This window comes from Pristiophorus japonicus, chromosome 32 (assembly GCF_044704955.1).
Source record: "Pristiophorus japonicus isolate sPriJap1 chromosome 32, sPriJap1.hap1, whole genome shotgun sequence".
NCBI classification, from domain to species: Eukaryota; Metazoa; Chordata; class Chondrichthyes; family Pristiophoridae; genus Pristiophorus; species Pristiophorus japonicus.
The window spans coordinates 3,110,638-3,126,267 of NC_092008.1; the positions used below are offsets into that span (position 1 = coordinate 3,110,638).

General features: G+C 51.1%; 1 protein-coding gene and 1 non-coding gene across 2 annotated transcripts in view; one reads left to right on the top strand and one right to left on the bottom strand.

Annotated features, from left to right (window-relative positions):
• The window catches only part of huwe1 (HECT, UBA and WWE domain containing E3 ubiquitin protein ligase 1), a 316,149-nt gene that overhangs the window by 118,632 nt on the left and 181,887 nt on the right, over positions 1-15,630 (top strand). Inside the window, exons 22-24 of the mRNA XM_070869027.1 lie at positions 58-275; positions 11,941-11,998; positions 13,782-13,958. Coding sequence (XP_070725128.1) covers positions 58-275; positions 11,941-11,998; positions 13,782-13,958 — 453 coding nt within the window. The remainder of the gene's footprint in view (positions 1-57; positions 276-11,940; positions 11,999-13,781; positions 13,959-15,630) is intronic.
• Positions 4,717-4,913, bottom strand: LOC139240648 (U2 spliceosomal RNA). The gene has a single exon (XR_011588732.1). It is a non-coding gene; the product is annotated as a U2 spliceosomal RNA (small nuclear RNA).

The window sequence follows — 15,630 nt, forward strand, 5'->3', positions numbered from 1 at the left end:
TGACACAAGATGAGACAAAGTGTTGAACCTAAATCGACTCGTTCTGCTCTTTTTCAGTTGCTGGAAGAAATCTGTAACCTGGGAAGAGACCCGAAGTACATCTGCCAGAAACCCTCCATCCAGAAAGCGGACGGGACTGCGAGTGTCCCCCCACCCCGGTCCAATCACGCTGCCGAGGAGGCGTCCAGTGAGGATGAAGAGGAGGAGGAGGTTCAGGCCATGCAGAACTTCAGCAGCTTGGCTGCCCAGCAGAGTGATCCCGAGCCCAACCAGCAGTGAGTCATTACTGGGGTGGTCACAGTGACCTGTACTGGGATACCCTGGGGGTTGTACAGTGAGACATTACTGGGATACCCTGGGGTGGTCGTGTAGTGAGACATTACTGGGATACCCTGGGGTGGTCGTACAGTGAGACATTACTGGGATACCCTGGGGTGGTCGTACAGTGAGATATTACTGGGATACCCTGGGGGTTGTACAGTGAGACATTACTGGGATACCCTGGGGTGGTCGTGTAGTGAGACATTACTGGGATACCCTGGGGTGGTCGTACAGTGAGACATTACTGGGATACCCTGGGGTGGTCGTACAGTGAGATATTACTGGGATACCCTGGGGGTTGTACAGTGAGACATTACTGGGATACCCTGGGATGGGTCGTGCAGTGAGACATTACTGGGATACCCTGGGGTGGGTCGTGTAGTGAGACATTACTGGGATACCCTGGGATGGGTCGTGTAGTGAGACATTACTGGGATACCCTGGGGTGGTCGTGTAGTGAGACATTACTGGGATACCCTGGGGGTCGTGCAGTGAGACATTGCTGGGATACCCTGGGGGTCGTGTAGTGAGACATTACTGGGATACCCTGGTGTGGTCGTGCAGTGAGACATTACTGGGATACCCTGGGGGTCGTGTAGTGAGACATTACTGGGATACCCTGGGGTGGGTCGTACAGTGAGACATTACTGGGATACCCTGGGGTGGGTCGTGTTGTGAGACATTACTGGGATACCCTGGGGTGGGTCGTGTAGTGAGACATTACTGGGATACCCTGGGGTGGGTCGTGTAGTGAGACATTACTGGGATACTCTGGGGTGGGTCGTGTAGTGAGACATTACTGGGATACCCTGGGGTGGGTCGTGCAGTGACCTGTACTGGGATATCCTGCGGTGCTTGGAAAGTGACCGAGGCCATTGTCGTACATTGGCCTATCGAGGCAACGGAATACCCAATAACTGCGAGGACACTGAATCATAGAGGAATAGGGGGACCTTGTAGTGTCACGTCCTGAAGGTAGTCGGTCAGGTACATAAGGTGGTTAAGAAGACATACGGGGCGCTCTCCTTTATTAGCCGAGGCGTAGAATACAAGAGCAGTGTGGGTTATGCTCGAACTGTATAAAACGCTGGTTAAGCTGCAGCTGGAGTACTGTGTGCACAATTCTGGTCACCACATTACAGGAAAGATATGATTGCACTGGAGAGGGTGCAGAGGAGATTTACGAGGATGTGTTGCCTGGCCTGGAGAATTTTAGCGATGAGGAAAGATTGGAGAGGCTGGGGTTGTTTTCTTTGGAACAGAAGAGACTGAGGGGAGATTTAATTGAAGTGTGAGGGGCCTGGATAGAGTGGATAGGACGGACCTGTTTCCCTTGGCAGAGATTTAAAGTAATTGGGGGGAGGTTTAGAGGGGATTTGAGGGGAAATTTCTTCACCCAGAGGATGGTGAGGGCCTGGGGCAGAACTCACGGCCTGAAAGGGTGGTAGAGGCAGAAACCCTCACCACATTTGGATGTGCGCTTGAAGTGCCGTAACCCACAGGGCTACGGACCCAGAGCGGGAAAGTGGGATTAGGCTGGGATGGCTCTTGGTCGGCCGGCACAACGCGGACACGATGGGCCGAAATGGCCTCCTTCCGTGCCGCAAATATCTATGGTTCTATTTAATACCCGAACAACATCGAATGGTTAACCAATGGTTGCAAGTTTTGTTTTCATTATCAGCCCAGGTCACAGCCCACAAGGTTGGGAACGGTGGCACCGAGCATGGCCTCCAGAGAATGTAGATTGTAGGAGGGGAAGAGAGGAGTTCCACAGTGTGCGGGCACTGGGAGCGAGCGAGTTAGGAGCAGGAGATTTCGGCACAGGATACAAGAGAGGGTAATAGCAATCCCTGGCAGTGTTGCTGAAATTGGAGGAGTGCAAGTTTCTGAAAGCAGCGGGGCAGTGGAGGTTATCCACTTGGGTGGCAAAAACAGGAAGTCAGAATATTATCTGCATGGTGACAGATTAGGAAAAGTGCAACGAGACCTGGGTGTCATGGTACATCAGTCATTGAAAGTTGGCATGCAGGTACAGCAGGCAGTGAAGAAGGCAAATGGCATGTTGGCCTTCATAGCTAGGGGATTTGCGTATAGGAGCAGGGAGGTCTTACTGCAGTTGTATAGGGCCTTGGTGAGGCCACACCTTGAATATTGTGTTTAGTTTTGGTCTCCTAATCTGAGGAAGGACATTCCTGCTATTGAAGGAGTGCAGCGAAGGTTCACCAGACTGATTCCCGGGATGGCAGGACTGACATGAAGAAAGACTGGATCGACTAGGTGCTTATTCACTGGAATTTAGAAGAATGAGAGGGGATCTCAGAGAAAATTATAAAATGCTGACTGGATTGGACAGGTTAAATGCAGGGAGAATGTTCCCGATGTTGGGGAAGTCCAGAACCAGGGGTCACAGTCTAAGGATAAGGGGTAAGCCATTTAGGACCGAGATGAGGAGAAACATCTTCAGACAGAGAATTGTGAACCTGTGGAATTCTCTACCACAGAGAGTTGTTGATGCCAGTTCGTTGGATATATTCAAAAGGGAGTTAGATGTGGCCCTTACGGCTAAAGGGATCAAGGGGTATGGAGAGAAAGCAGGAATGGGGTACTGAGGGAATGATCAGCCATGATCATATTGAATGGTGGTGCAGGCTCGAAGGGCCGAATGGCCTACTCCTGCAGGTATTTTCTATGTTTCTCTGCTTTGTTTGAAAAGTGTTGTTTGGAGGGGGAGGCAGAGCAAGGCTGGACATGGAAGCTGCTGACTTGGTTGGAACAAGAGAGGAAGACAGGTGTGCAAAATCGAGAGGCTTTGATTCCGTCACATCGGGGGAAGCGTAACTCTGCTGGCCAGCGAAACTGTAGCTCGAGCGGGCGTAAGTTTTAAGATCACTGGAAGAATAACGGGGGACATGTTTGGAGAACTGGTTTTACACGGCGAGCTGTTGGGGCTTGGAATGCACAACCAGCAACAGCAGGTGGTGTAGCATCCAGCAAACCTTTCAAAGGGCAGTGGATTAATATCTGAAATGGGAATATTTGAAAGGGCAGGGGCATGGGACTAAGTGGATAGCTCAGAGTTGGCACAGGCCTCCGTAAAGATTCTGCTGATTATAATTGTTATACCACGGTCATCTGAGTGACAGGTGTTCGTGCTGGGGAAATGTACTTTTCATCTCTGTCCCATCAAACACTCCCAGGCCAGGTACAGGGGGTTAGATACAGAGTAAAGCTCCCTCTACACTGTCCCATCAAACACTCCCAGGGCAGGTACAGGGGGTTAGATACAGAGTAAAGCTCCCTCTACACTGTCCCCATCAAACACTCCCAGGGCAGGTACAGCACGGGGTTAGATACAGAGTAAAGCTCCCTCTACCCTGTCCCATCAAACACTCCCAGGGCAGGTACAGGGGGTTAGATACAGAGTAAAGCTCCCTCGACACTGTTCCCATCAAACACTCCCAGGGCAGGTACAGGGGGTTAGATACAGAGTAAAGCTCCCTCTACACTGTCCCATCAAACACTCCCAGGGCAGGTACAGGGGGTTAGATACAGAGTAAAGCTCCCTCTACACTGTCCCCATCAAACACTCCCAGGGCCAGTACAGGGGGTTAGATACAGAGTAAAGCTCTCTCTACACTGTCCCCATCAAACACTCCCAGGGCAGGTACAGCACGGGTTAGATACAGAATAAAGCTCCCTCTACACTGTCCCATCAAATAGTCTCGGAGCATGTTGCCTCTGGTTCTTTTGCCAATTCGAGACTAAAACTCTAAAAGACAAACAATTTGTGCAGTTGAAGATGTGTTCAGTGTTTTTTGAGCGTCGTCCTATCATGGGTCACTCTCATTGCCTGAAGGTTGCTGGTCACTTAGAAAATAAACACACTCTCCTTCAAGTGTGCGGTGTGTGCATTCTGTGAGTTGGATTTGCTGAGACCCTGCCTTTGAGCAGTGGGGGAAGAATGCTGTCGACTAGTGTGTCCTGCTGTGTACAGGGTCTTGTCACATCTCCCTGAATGAGCTCCTCAAAAGGCGCTCTCGCTGCTGAATTTTGGCAAATGCTCCCAGGTCTCTGAACCTGTGCCAGCGGTGCTTTGGAGAGGAAAAGACAGCCCCTCCAATTCCCAGCTTGCTCCATTAACCCTCCGACGACCGCAGTGCTGACTCTCGCAGCTGTAGTGGGACGGCAGGAAGAGGCGGGGCAAAAGTTGCCATCTTCGTCTCATTTTTAAAAATTTTTTTATTTATTCGTTGCCAATCTTTCCAATTCTTTGTCAGTTCACAAACGCCAGAGGTCACCTTGCACGCATCAAGGATCACCCTGCGCCAATGCTCTTAGCCAAAAGGCCTAGAGCCCAAGCACCGTTCCTGGAAGTACTGCAATACCAGGTTCGTGCCATGGAGGTGGATGGGTCAGGCCCCCCACACACCTCCGTGGAGGTGGATGGGTCAAGTCACCCCACCCACCTCCTATTTCCAAAAAGCATAGGAGAACCACCTTCCTGATCCAGGGAGAACCACGTTGGGGTCATGGTTACTCCCCTGTCAGGTCAGTTACGCATGATCTTAGCCAAATGGCCGAGAAGCGATCCCGTCTGTTCGGGGGAACAGGTGTCTGCTCTTCACCTCCCAGATCACCTGCAAAGATGGAGGCTTTATATTTAAAAAAAAAAGTATCCTAGAATCATTGAAAATCACAGCACGGAAGGAGGCCATTCAGCCCGTCGTGCCTGTGATGACTCTCCGAGCAGTTGGGCTTGGTCCTGTCTCCGCCCCTCCCCCCCCTGTTTGTTCTCCGTAACCCTGTAAGTTCCTTGTCCTCAAGTACCCGTCCAACTCTTTTTCAGATTATTGATGGAATCAGGAACGTTCCAGATCCTTGCATTTTCCAACATTATACTCCATCTGCTAAATTCTTGCCCATGTGCTTAGACTGTCTGTGTCCTTTTGCAGATTTTTTGTGTCCTCCTCACACATTGCTTTTCCTCCCATCTTTGTATCATCAGCAAGCTTGGCTACGTTACACTCAGTCCCTTCTTCCGAGTCGTTAATATAGATTGTAAATAGTTGGGGACCCAGCACTGATCCCTGCGGCATCCCACTAGTTACTGGTTGCCAACCAGGTAATGAACATTTATCCCGTCTGTTAGTTAGCCAATCCTCTATCCATGCTAATATATTACCCCCAACCCCGTGAACTTTTATCTTGTGCAGTAACCTTTTGTGTGGCACCTTGTCAAATGTCTTCTGGAAGTCCCAATACACCACATCCACTGGTTCCCCCTTATCCACCCTGCTCGTTGCATCCCCAAAGAACTCCAGCTAATTTGTCAAACATGACTTCCCCTTCGTAAATCCATGCTGACTCTGCCTGACCACATTTTGCTTTTTCAAATGTCTTGTTACTGTTTCTTTAATAATGGACTCCAACATTTTCCCAACCACAGATGTTAGGCTAACTGGTCTATAGTTTCCTGCTTTTTGTCTGCCTCCTTTTTTTTGAATGGGGCGTTACATTTGCAGTTTTCCAATCTGCTGGGACCTCCCCAGAATCCAGGGCATTTTGGTAAATTACAACCAATGCATCCACTATCCCTGCCGCTACTTCTCTTAAGACCCGAGGATGCAAGGCCATCAGGTCCAGGGGATTTATCTGCCTTTAGTCCCATTATCTTACTGAGTACCACCTCCTTAGTGATTGTGTTACTGTCCTGTCTGACGGCCGTGATTGGCAGAGAGTAGAGGTTTCGAAACTGGTTTCATTTTTTTTTTAACACCATCACTGGAATTAGGTTTATCATTGTTGCATTTGCAAGGACAAGCTCGAATGGATTTCCATTCTATTTTGGCGCAGCAGCCCGAGCACAAGTCGGTCAAACACAAGGTTTGACGTCTCCCGTCTTTTGGTTGAGACGTTAAGCACTCTGGTGGATGTAAAATTCCACAGCTCTATTTCAAAGAGCAGGGGATGGTGTCCTGAGGCCAATATTTATCCCTCAACCAACATCACTAAAACACATGATCTGGGTCATTCTCACAGTGCTGTTTGTGGGAGCTTGCTGTGCGCAAATTGCCTGCCGCGTTTCTCCACATTACCGCACTTCAAAAATACTTCATTGGGCTTTGGGACGTCCCGAGGGGGTGAAAGGCGCTATATAAATGCAAGTCTTTTCTTATCAGAGTTGGAGAATGTTACTCGATGCTATTGAAATCCAGCCTTTCTCCAAGTGCCCGTGGTCCTTTCGGGATAGCTGGTTCAGACCCTGCGGACAGGTGCATGGGGTGGTCCCCACACAGACGTGATCGTGTAATGGCATTCCGCCTTCGGAAATGGCCACATATGCTCGCGTCCTCTCCGCATCACACTCTGGGGCTCCCTGGGCCCTCCCGGGAAGTGCTACTTAATTAAGCAAAAGGTCTCTCTACTCATTGGAATTCAGAAGAATGAGAGGTGATCTTATCGAAACGTATAAGATTGAGGGGGGCTCGACAAGGTGGATGCAGAGAGGATGTTTCCACTGATGGGGGAGACTAGAACTAGGGGGCATGATCTTGGAATAAGGGGCCCGCCCATTTCAAACTGAGATGAGGAGGAATTTCTTCTCTCAGAGGGTTGTAAATCTGTGGAATTCGCTGCCTCAGAGAGCTGTGGAAGCCGGGACATTGAATAAATTTACGGTGAAGATAGACAGCTTTTTGAACGATAAGGGATTATGGGGAGCAGGCAGGGAAGTGGAGCTGAGCCCAAGATCAGATCAGCTACGATCTTATTGAATGGGGCCTGATGGCCGACTCCTGCTCCTATTTCTTGTGTTTTCTTATGTTTTCACTCTGAAGTGCATGTGTGTGGGTGTTTGGTGTGGACACGCTCGGGCCTGGGTGTGACTTGTCCCTTACTGTTGAGCAGCCTGGCTGGAGATCCGCCTTTAAGCTAGCGGTTAAGGGCGCGAGGGTGGGGGAGGGTGTTGCTGACACAAGGCGGGACAAAGTGTCGAACCTAAATCGACTCATTCTGCTCTTTTCAGTTGCTGGAAGAAATCTGTAACCTGCGAATAAGGAGTTATGGGGAGCGGGCAGGGAAGTGGAGCTGAGTCCATGATCGGATCAGCCATGATCGTATTAAATGGCGGAGCAGGCTCGAGGGGCCATATGGCCGACTCCTGCTCCTATTTCTTATGTTGTGTTTCGATGAATTTCGACTGCGTGACACGCCAGAGCTAATCTGAAGCCCCCAAAACATCCGGACAAACCGGTTCTGCCTCTGGAGTGTGCATTTTCCCTCTGACAGTGGGGTCTCTCTTGTCTACCTCGGGGAAACGTGTGCTGATAGCATCTCTGTCCCAGTGGTATATCCAAGTGATTGCAAAGTGATATTTACATCGGGGAATAACTCTCGAGGTTCAAAACTCAGCGACAGGGCTCCTCCGTCTCGTGAGCATCCCTCGCTCCCTTCCCTCCACCATTGGCGGCCATCCCTTTACTGGTGTCTCGGTCCTAAGCTCTGAAATTCCCTCCCGGAACCTCTGTCTTTCTCTCTCTGTCCTCCTTTAATACGTTCCATAAAACCTACCTCTGACTAAGCTTTTCAATAGATTTTTGGATATTAAAGGAATCAAGGGATATGGGGATAGGATGGGAGAGAGGTCGAAGATCAGCCGTGATCTCATTGAATGGCGGAGCAGGCTCGAGGGGCCAAATGGCCGACTCCTGCTCCTAATGCTTGTGTTATGTCACCTGTCCGAATAATTCCTTGGGCTCTGTTTTTGTCAGATTTGCACTCCTGTGAAGCGTCTTGGCGCGTTTCCACATTAAAAGTGCGATATAAAGTTGTTTTTTTTAAAAAAAAAGAGACTCTAACGTGGGACCTCCGCTCCCCATGTTGCCGAGTCCCCGGGGGTTCCTGGCACCAGCCCGTGTACTACCGTTTGCCAGCACTGTGCATTTGAGACGCTGGCCGCCTCGAACCTCCGTGCGCGTACGACGCATTTCCTGCAGTGATACGGGCCTCGACTCACTCTCTCTCTATCCCTCCCTGGGGGAGGGAGGTGGGGTAAGCCTCGAATCGCTGCACTGATCATAAACGGTTAAGCCCCACCAGCCACCGATCTGTTGAGCCTGAATAAATCTGGTCTGTGAAGCGGCCGCCTGCTATTTGTTTGGGCCGAGATCAAAGGCTTTGCTGCCACTCACGCCGGCGCAGTAGCAACTCGTTGCGGGTGTATTGTGAGGCAGTGCCGTGGGTCCGTCTCTCTTTCCCCCCCCCCCCCCCCCCCGCGCACTGCGTCAGTGGGCTGCGGCCCCGAGGCAGCCATTGTCCGTGCATACCGTCGTGTGATTGTGTGTGTGTTTTTGTTTGGTTGCCGTGTCTCTCTCCCCGTCACTCGAGTCGCCCCCACAGAACAATTCTCCGTTTGTGAGCGCTCTGTGCTGCTGGGCTCTGCCTCCCTCTCTCTTTCTTCCCCACCCCCCCGGGCTCATATCCTCCGCCACTCTCATCGGACCCGAGCGAATGAGGTGCCTGCGTGCCAGCGCTCGCGATGCTCGCCCGTAAAATGTCAGGAACCGAGCGATCGGCGTCTCAGCTGTCATGAATTTAGAAGCGTTTTTTTTTGGAAGGGTGGGAATTTTGGGGTGGGCGGGGAGAAGAGTCTGCCGGGTACGAGGTGCCACAGGCCGATTCAAAGGATGACTGTGCCATTGATGGAGGGAACAACCGCATTGCAGTGGTGCTTGGCGGGGGCTTTGGGCCAATTTGCTTGTGGGGCGGGTGTTGGGGAAAGAAGTACGGGTGCTTCCCAGTGTCCCCAACACTCTGACTGTTCCCCACTCCCGAAGATTTTTCTTCCCGTTCCCCCCCCACCATGACATCCGATTCCTGTGGTGCGGATGAACCCTTTCCGTTGCATCTCTCCGCAGTCGACGCTAAGGGAGCGCGGCTCACTGTTGTTCGTCTCATGTCGCTCGGCCGCCATTTTGTTCGGAGCCTGTTTGCTGCTCCAGACTCTGAGTGAGTAGGTTGCACTTTGTGAACCAGTTTAGTTTCTCGTCTTCGAGTGGTCACCAGGCACTTGCCAAAATCATGCCGTTTATAAAGCGCAAAAAAAAGACGCAATATTTTCTGCAGGAGTGCACTGATTGTTAACCCCGTGTGCCACTGTGCTTTGAATTGTCGACCGTCCCTTTTAATAATTGAAGGAATATTTTAAGAATGATGAGATGTGGCCCGCCCTTTGCGTCTGTCTCGTAGGTGGAGTGGCCCTTGGGCCAGCAGCTGTAGAAAGACAGACCCACGCACACTGTTTATCCACTATAGGTACCCGTCACTACCTTAACTCCATACAGACTCCCCCAGTCACTGAGCCCCTCCCTATCTCTGTAACCTCCTCCAGCCCCTACACCCCTCCCTATCTCTGTAACCCCCTCCAGCCCCTACACCCCTCCCTATCTCTGTAACCTCCACCAGCCCCTACACCCCTCCCTATCTCTGTAACCTCCTCCAGCCCCTACACCCCTCCCTATCTCTGTAACCTCCTCCAAGCCCCTACACCCCTCCCTATCTCTGTAACCTCCTCCAGCCCCTCCCTATCTCTAACCCCCTACACCCCTCCGAGATCTCTGCTTCCTCCAATTCTGGCCTCTCGTGCAACCCCCCCGATTCCCATCTCTCCACCATCGGTGGCCGTGCCTTCAGCTGCCTGGGCCCCAAGCTCTGGAACTCCCTCCCTAAACCCCTCCGCCTCCCCTCCTTTAAGACGCTCCTTAAAACCGACCTCTTTGACCCAGGTCACCTGTCCCTAATATCTCCTTATGTGGCTCGGTGTCACATTTTGTTGTTTGCTCCTGTGAAGCACCCTGGGACGTTTTTACTACGATAAAGACGCTGGATAATGCAAGTTGTTATAGGAATGAGCCGACCCTGTTTGATTATACCTGCCCCCCCCCCCCCCCCCCAAAGTATGCATGACATCTCCATATATTGTACAGTCTGAAATGCACCATGTGCTCTGCATTGAGCCAGATCTGAGAGAGCTTGCATGCTGCCTGTACAAATTTTGAAACATTTGTATTAGTAATTAGCTTGGGCTGCCTGTATCCAGTTACCCTTTTAGTTTATGAACTTTAATTTATTAAATTAATGTGTGGAGAGACTGGAGAAGCTAGGATTGTTCTCCTCAGAGCAGAGGGTTGAAGGTTAAGAGTAGATTTAATAGAGGTGTTCCAAATCGTGAAAGGTTACGTAGAAACACAGAAAATAGGTGCAGGAGTAGGCCATTCGGCCCTTCGAGCCTGCACCACCATTCAATATGATCATGGCTGATCATGCAACTTCATTCCTGCTTTCTCTCCATACCCCTTGATCCCTTTAGCCGTAAGGGCCACATCTAACTCCCTTTTGAATATATCTAACGAACTGGCCTCAACAACTTTCTGTGGTAGGGAATTCCACAGGTTCACAATTCTCTGGGTGAAGAAGTTTCTCCTCATCTCGGTCCTATAGGAGTTCGATGTAGTCCTTACTACTAGGGGGATCAAGGGGTATGGCGAGAAAGCAGGAATGGGGTACTGAAGTTGCATGTTCAGCCATGAACTCATTGAATGGTGGTGCAGGCTCGAAGGGCCAAATGGCCTACTCCTGCACCTATTTTCTATGTTTCTATATATGGCTTACCCCTTATCCTTAGACTGTGACCCCTGGTTCTGGCCTTCCCCAACATCGGGAACATTCTTCCTGCATCTAACCTGTCCAATCCCGTCAGAATTTTATATGTTTCTATGAGATCCCCTCTCATTTTTCTAAATTCCAGTCAATATAAGCCTAGTCGATCCAGTCTTTCTTGATATGTCAGTCCTGTCATCCCGGGAATCAGTCTGGTGAACCTTCACTGCACTCCCTCAATAACAAGAATGTCCTTCCTCAGATTCGGAGACCAAAATTGAACACAATACTCCAGGTGAGGCCTCACCAAGGCCCTGTACAACTGCAGCAAGACCTCCCTGCTCCTATACGCAAATCTTCTCGCTATGAAAGCCAACATACCATTTGCCGCCTTCACCGCCTGCTGTACCTGCATGCCAACTTTCAATGACTGATGTATCATGACACCCAGGTTTTGAGTTGCACTCAGAGTAGATGGGGAGAAACTGTTCGCAGGGGCAGGAGGGGTGTTAACCAGCGGTACACAGATTGACGATAATCGGTGATAGACCCAGATGGGGAGACTGTGTTTACGCAGCGAGTTGCGATCGGGGACGCGCTGCCTGAAAGGGCGGTGGGAGCAGATTCAATAGTAACTTTCAAACCGGGGGATTGGATAAATACTGGAAGGGAGAAATGTGGGGAAAGAGCGTGGGACTGTTGGGATCGCGCTCTCTCTCTCTCTCTCTCTCTCAGCCGGCACAATGGGCCGAGTGGCCTCCTGTGTGGTGATATTCTATCTGCATGCGTACAGTCTGAGCTGCTGGAAAGATCACTGCTTACTGACCATTTGGTTGCCTTGGCAACTAGGCCTCCTGTGCATCTGCGGCAACTTCCCCGAGGTGTCGAAGAGCCTGTCTTGTTTGTTAAAATGCTGTTGGTTTTCCAAAATATCCCTTCTTTCTTCACTTTAATTTTCAGGGTGGTTGGCACGGAGGAGAGGATACCTATCCCACTGATGGACTACATACTGAACGTGGTGAGTGATCGGTTTCTGCTCATGTATTGAGAGAGAACAATTTGCGTGTTTTTATGACGTGGGGGGGATTATACAGCCAGGCGCAGACCTTTCAGTTGCTGAAACTGAGGTGTTGCCACCAGCGATTAATGCCACATTGCTACCTGTGCCCTCAGAGGAACTGCACTTGGATCGGCGCACCTCAGTGCCGTGTCATTTTCCAATCCCTCCACGGGACCTCGCCCCTCCCTATCTCTGTAACCTCCTCCAGCCCCCGCTCCCTTCCCTATCTCTAACCTCCTCCAGCCCCTGCATCCCTCCCTATCTCTGTAACCTCCTCCAGCCCCCGCTCCCCTCCCAATCTCTGTAACCTCCTCCAGCCCCCGCTCCTCTCCCAATCTCTGTAACCTCCTCCAGCCCCCGCTCCCCTCCCTATCTCTGTAACCTCCTCCAGCCCCCGCTCCCTTCCCTATCTCTGTAACCTCCTCCAGCCCCTGCACCCCTCCCTATCTCTGTAACCTCCTCCAGCCCCCGCTCCTCTCCCTATCTCTGTAACCTCCTTCAGCCCCCGCTCCCCTCCCTATCTCTGTAACCTCCTCCAGCCCCCGCTCCTCTCCCAATCTCTGTAACCTCCTCCAGCCCCCGCTCCCTTCCCCCGGGAGATCTCTGCGCTCCTCTAATTCTGCCCTCTTGAGCATCCCTGATTATAATCGCTCCACCATCGGTGGCCGTGCCTTCTGTTGCCTGGGCCCCAAGCCACGGAACTCCCTCCCTAAACCTCTCCGCCTCTCTCCTTCTTCTAGACGCTCCTTAAAACCGATCTCTCTGACCCAGCTTTTGGTCACCTGCCCTAATTTCCACTTATACGGCTCGGTGTCAAATTTTTTATCTCGTAATACTCCTGTGAGGCACCGTGGGGGTGTTTCACTGTTAAAGGTGCTATATAAATACAAGTTGTGATTTGCTTAATTAAGCTCTGGAATGCCCTCCCTCGCCCTTTTAAGACGCTCCTTAAAACCCACCTCTTTGACGAAGCTTTTGGTCACCTGTGCCTTATGTGGCTCGATAATCGCTCCTGTGAAATGACGTGGGACGTTTTACTATGTTAAAGGCGCTACATGTTGAATATAGTGATTTGTGTTAGTGGTATAGTCCCTGTGTCTGTCTCTCTGTGTCTGTCTCTCTGTGTCTGTCTCTCTCTGTCCCCCCCACCCAAATCTCTGGTTCAAAGGCCAGCTGTGGTGGCCCCGAGACTCTCCGGGCCCAAGCCTCAGTGCGACACTGGACAATAGCTCACTCGACAAAGCTGCAGTAATCTCGCTAGGTTCGGCCAGTGTTTTACGGCCCAGAAACAGGCCATTCGGCCCAGCCAGTCCATGCCGGCGTTTATGCCCCACTCGAGCCTCCTCCCGTCTTTCCCCATCTAAATCTATCAGCATAACCCTCTATTCCCTTCTCCCCCATATGCTTGTCCAACCTCCCCTTAAATACATCGATACTATTCGCCTCGACCCCTCCCTGTGGCAGCGAGTTCCACATTCTCACCGCTCTCCGGGTAAAAGAGTTTCTCCTGAATTCCCCATTGGATTTATTAGTGATTATACCCGCGTTTGGCTCAGTTGAACATGGGAACAGAGGGAGACCGTTCAACCCCTCGACCGTGTTCCTGATAGCAAGATATCCTTCCATTCCCATTCCTGTCTCCCTCGTTCTGAGGACTGACTTGTATTTCGTCCACTCGATTGTTCCCCCCTTTAACCTGACGCCCTCTGACCATTGTCTCTCTCTCCTTTCCGTGGAACAGATGAAGTTTGTGGAGTCGATCCTGAGCAACAACACGACGGACGATCACTGCCAGGAGTTTGTGACCCAGAAGGGGCTGCAGCCTCTGGTGTGCATCCTGGGGCTCCCCAACCTCCCCATCGACTTCCCCACCTCTGCTGCCTGTCAGGCCGTTGCAGGGGTTTGCAAGTCCATTCTGGTAGGTCCGACGAGAGGTCCGTCAATCTTCCAGCCGGCTCAGGAAACATCATTCTTTAAAAGTGCCTTTAGAGGGAAGGCTTCTGCAGTGGAAGAGCCGGCGCGGATATAATGGGCACTTCCTGTGCCGATACTGCTGTTGAATAGGTTGTACTTTATTGATTCCCCTCCCTAACAGCACTGTGTTGAGTACCTTCAACACACGAAATGCAGCGTTTTAACAAGGTGCCTCACCACTGTTTTCTAAAGAGCAATTAGGGATTTGCAGTAAATGCTGGCTTTGCCAGTGACGTCTACATCCCATGAACAAAGAAAAATAAAAATTAACCACTTGCTCTTTGTGGTTTAACTGGTTAAAAATTCAGTTGCCCACCACAGTTGTAGTTCTGTGTTCCATATTCTAATCGTGAATCTCCCCAGAATTTAAAAAAAAAATGTAAGCTTTCCTAATTTTGATGCCCACATCCTCTGAAAGTGCTTCGGTATTGCTGCACTGGTTTGTGGCGGAGGAGCGGCGAGAGATCGTGGGCGGAGGTGCGGCAGATGAGGGTAGGGGGCCCGGAAGAGCCGAGGGCCCAGGGGCAGCACGGGGCCCAGCCCACACTGTGTGATATGTGCGCTAGGTCCGTGCAGCAGAGCTGGTCTCCAGTCGTCCTGGTTAACCCTTGCCACTGGATAAAGGCCGAGCTCTGTCAAGCCCGTGTGGTGGCTGGTGTGCAACGGTCACCCCACGTTAAAATAATCCACCCACAGGCATCTTCCACCCCCTTCAATTGGAGTTCAGGACCTGGAATGTCGGGTCCTTCATTGAAACATCTGTGAACTCTCGTGGAAGCAAGTCTCCCTCGTTCGAGGGACTGCCTATGACTCGGTTGATTGTGAGGCAAAGTGCATTCCTGCCCGACTAGTTTGCAGGGGGAAATTTCCATTCTAAACGGGCATGCAGGAATTTGCAACGTTGCATAGTCTAGCCTTGTATTCCCTCGAGTTTAGAGGATTAAGCGGTGATCTGATCGAGGGGTTGAAGACGATCAAAGGATTCGATCGGGGAGATCGAGAGAGAAACTGTTCCCTCTGGTGGGGGCAGTCCAGAACAAGGGGGCGTCACCTTAAGATTAGAGCCCGGCCATTCAGGGGTGATGTCAGGAAGCACTTCTTCACACAAAGGGTGCTGGGAATCTGGAACTCTCTTCCCCCAAAAAGCTGTTGAGGCCAGGGGGTCAATTGAAAATTGGTAAGACTTTTGTTGGGTAAGGGTATTGAGGGTTGTGGAACCAAGCTGGGGTAGATGGCGTTACAATACAGATCAGCCGTGATCGAATTGAATGGCAGAACAGGCTCGAGGGGCTGAAAGGCCTCCTCCAGTTCCAATGCTCCCAGGAAATGTGCACAAAAGTAAGATTTTTCAACGTATCAATTTAACTTGACGATTGGGAATGTGACCCATTATTGTGGAGTAAACAAACTGTATGTTGTCCCACCGCTCCATTAGGTAGGGTTCCGAGGGTGTGGTGCAGTGGATTGCACTGACTCCTCAATCAGAAGGTCATGAGTTAAAGTCCCACTCCATAGACTTGAGCACGTAATCCAGGCTGACACTCCAGTGCAGTGCTGAGGGAGCGCCGCGCTGTCGGAGGGGTGGTGCTGAGGGAGCGCCGCACTGCGCTGTCGGA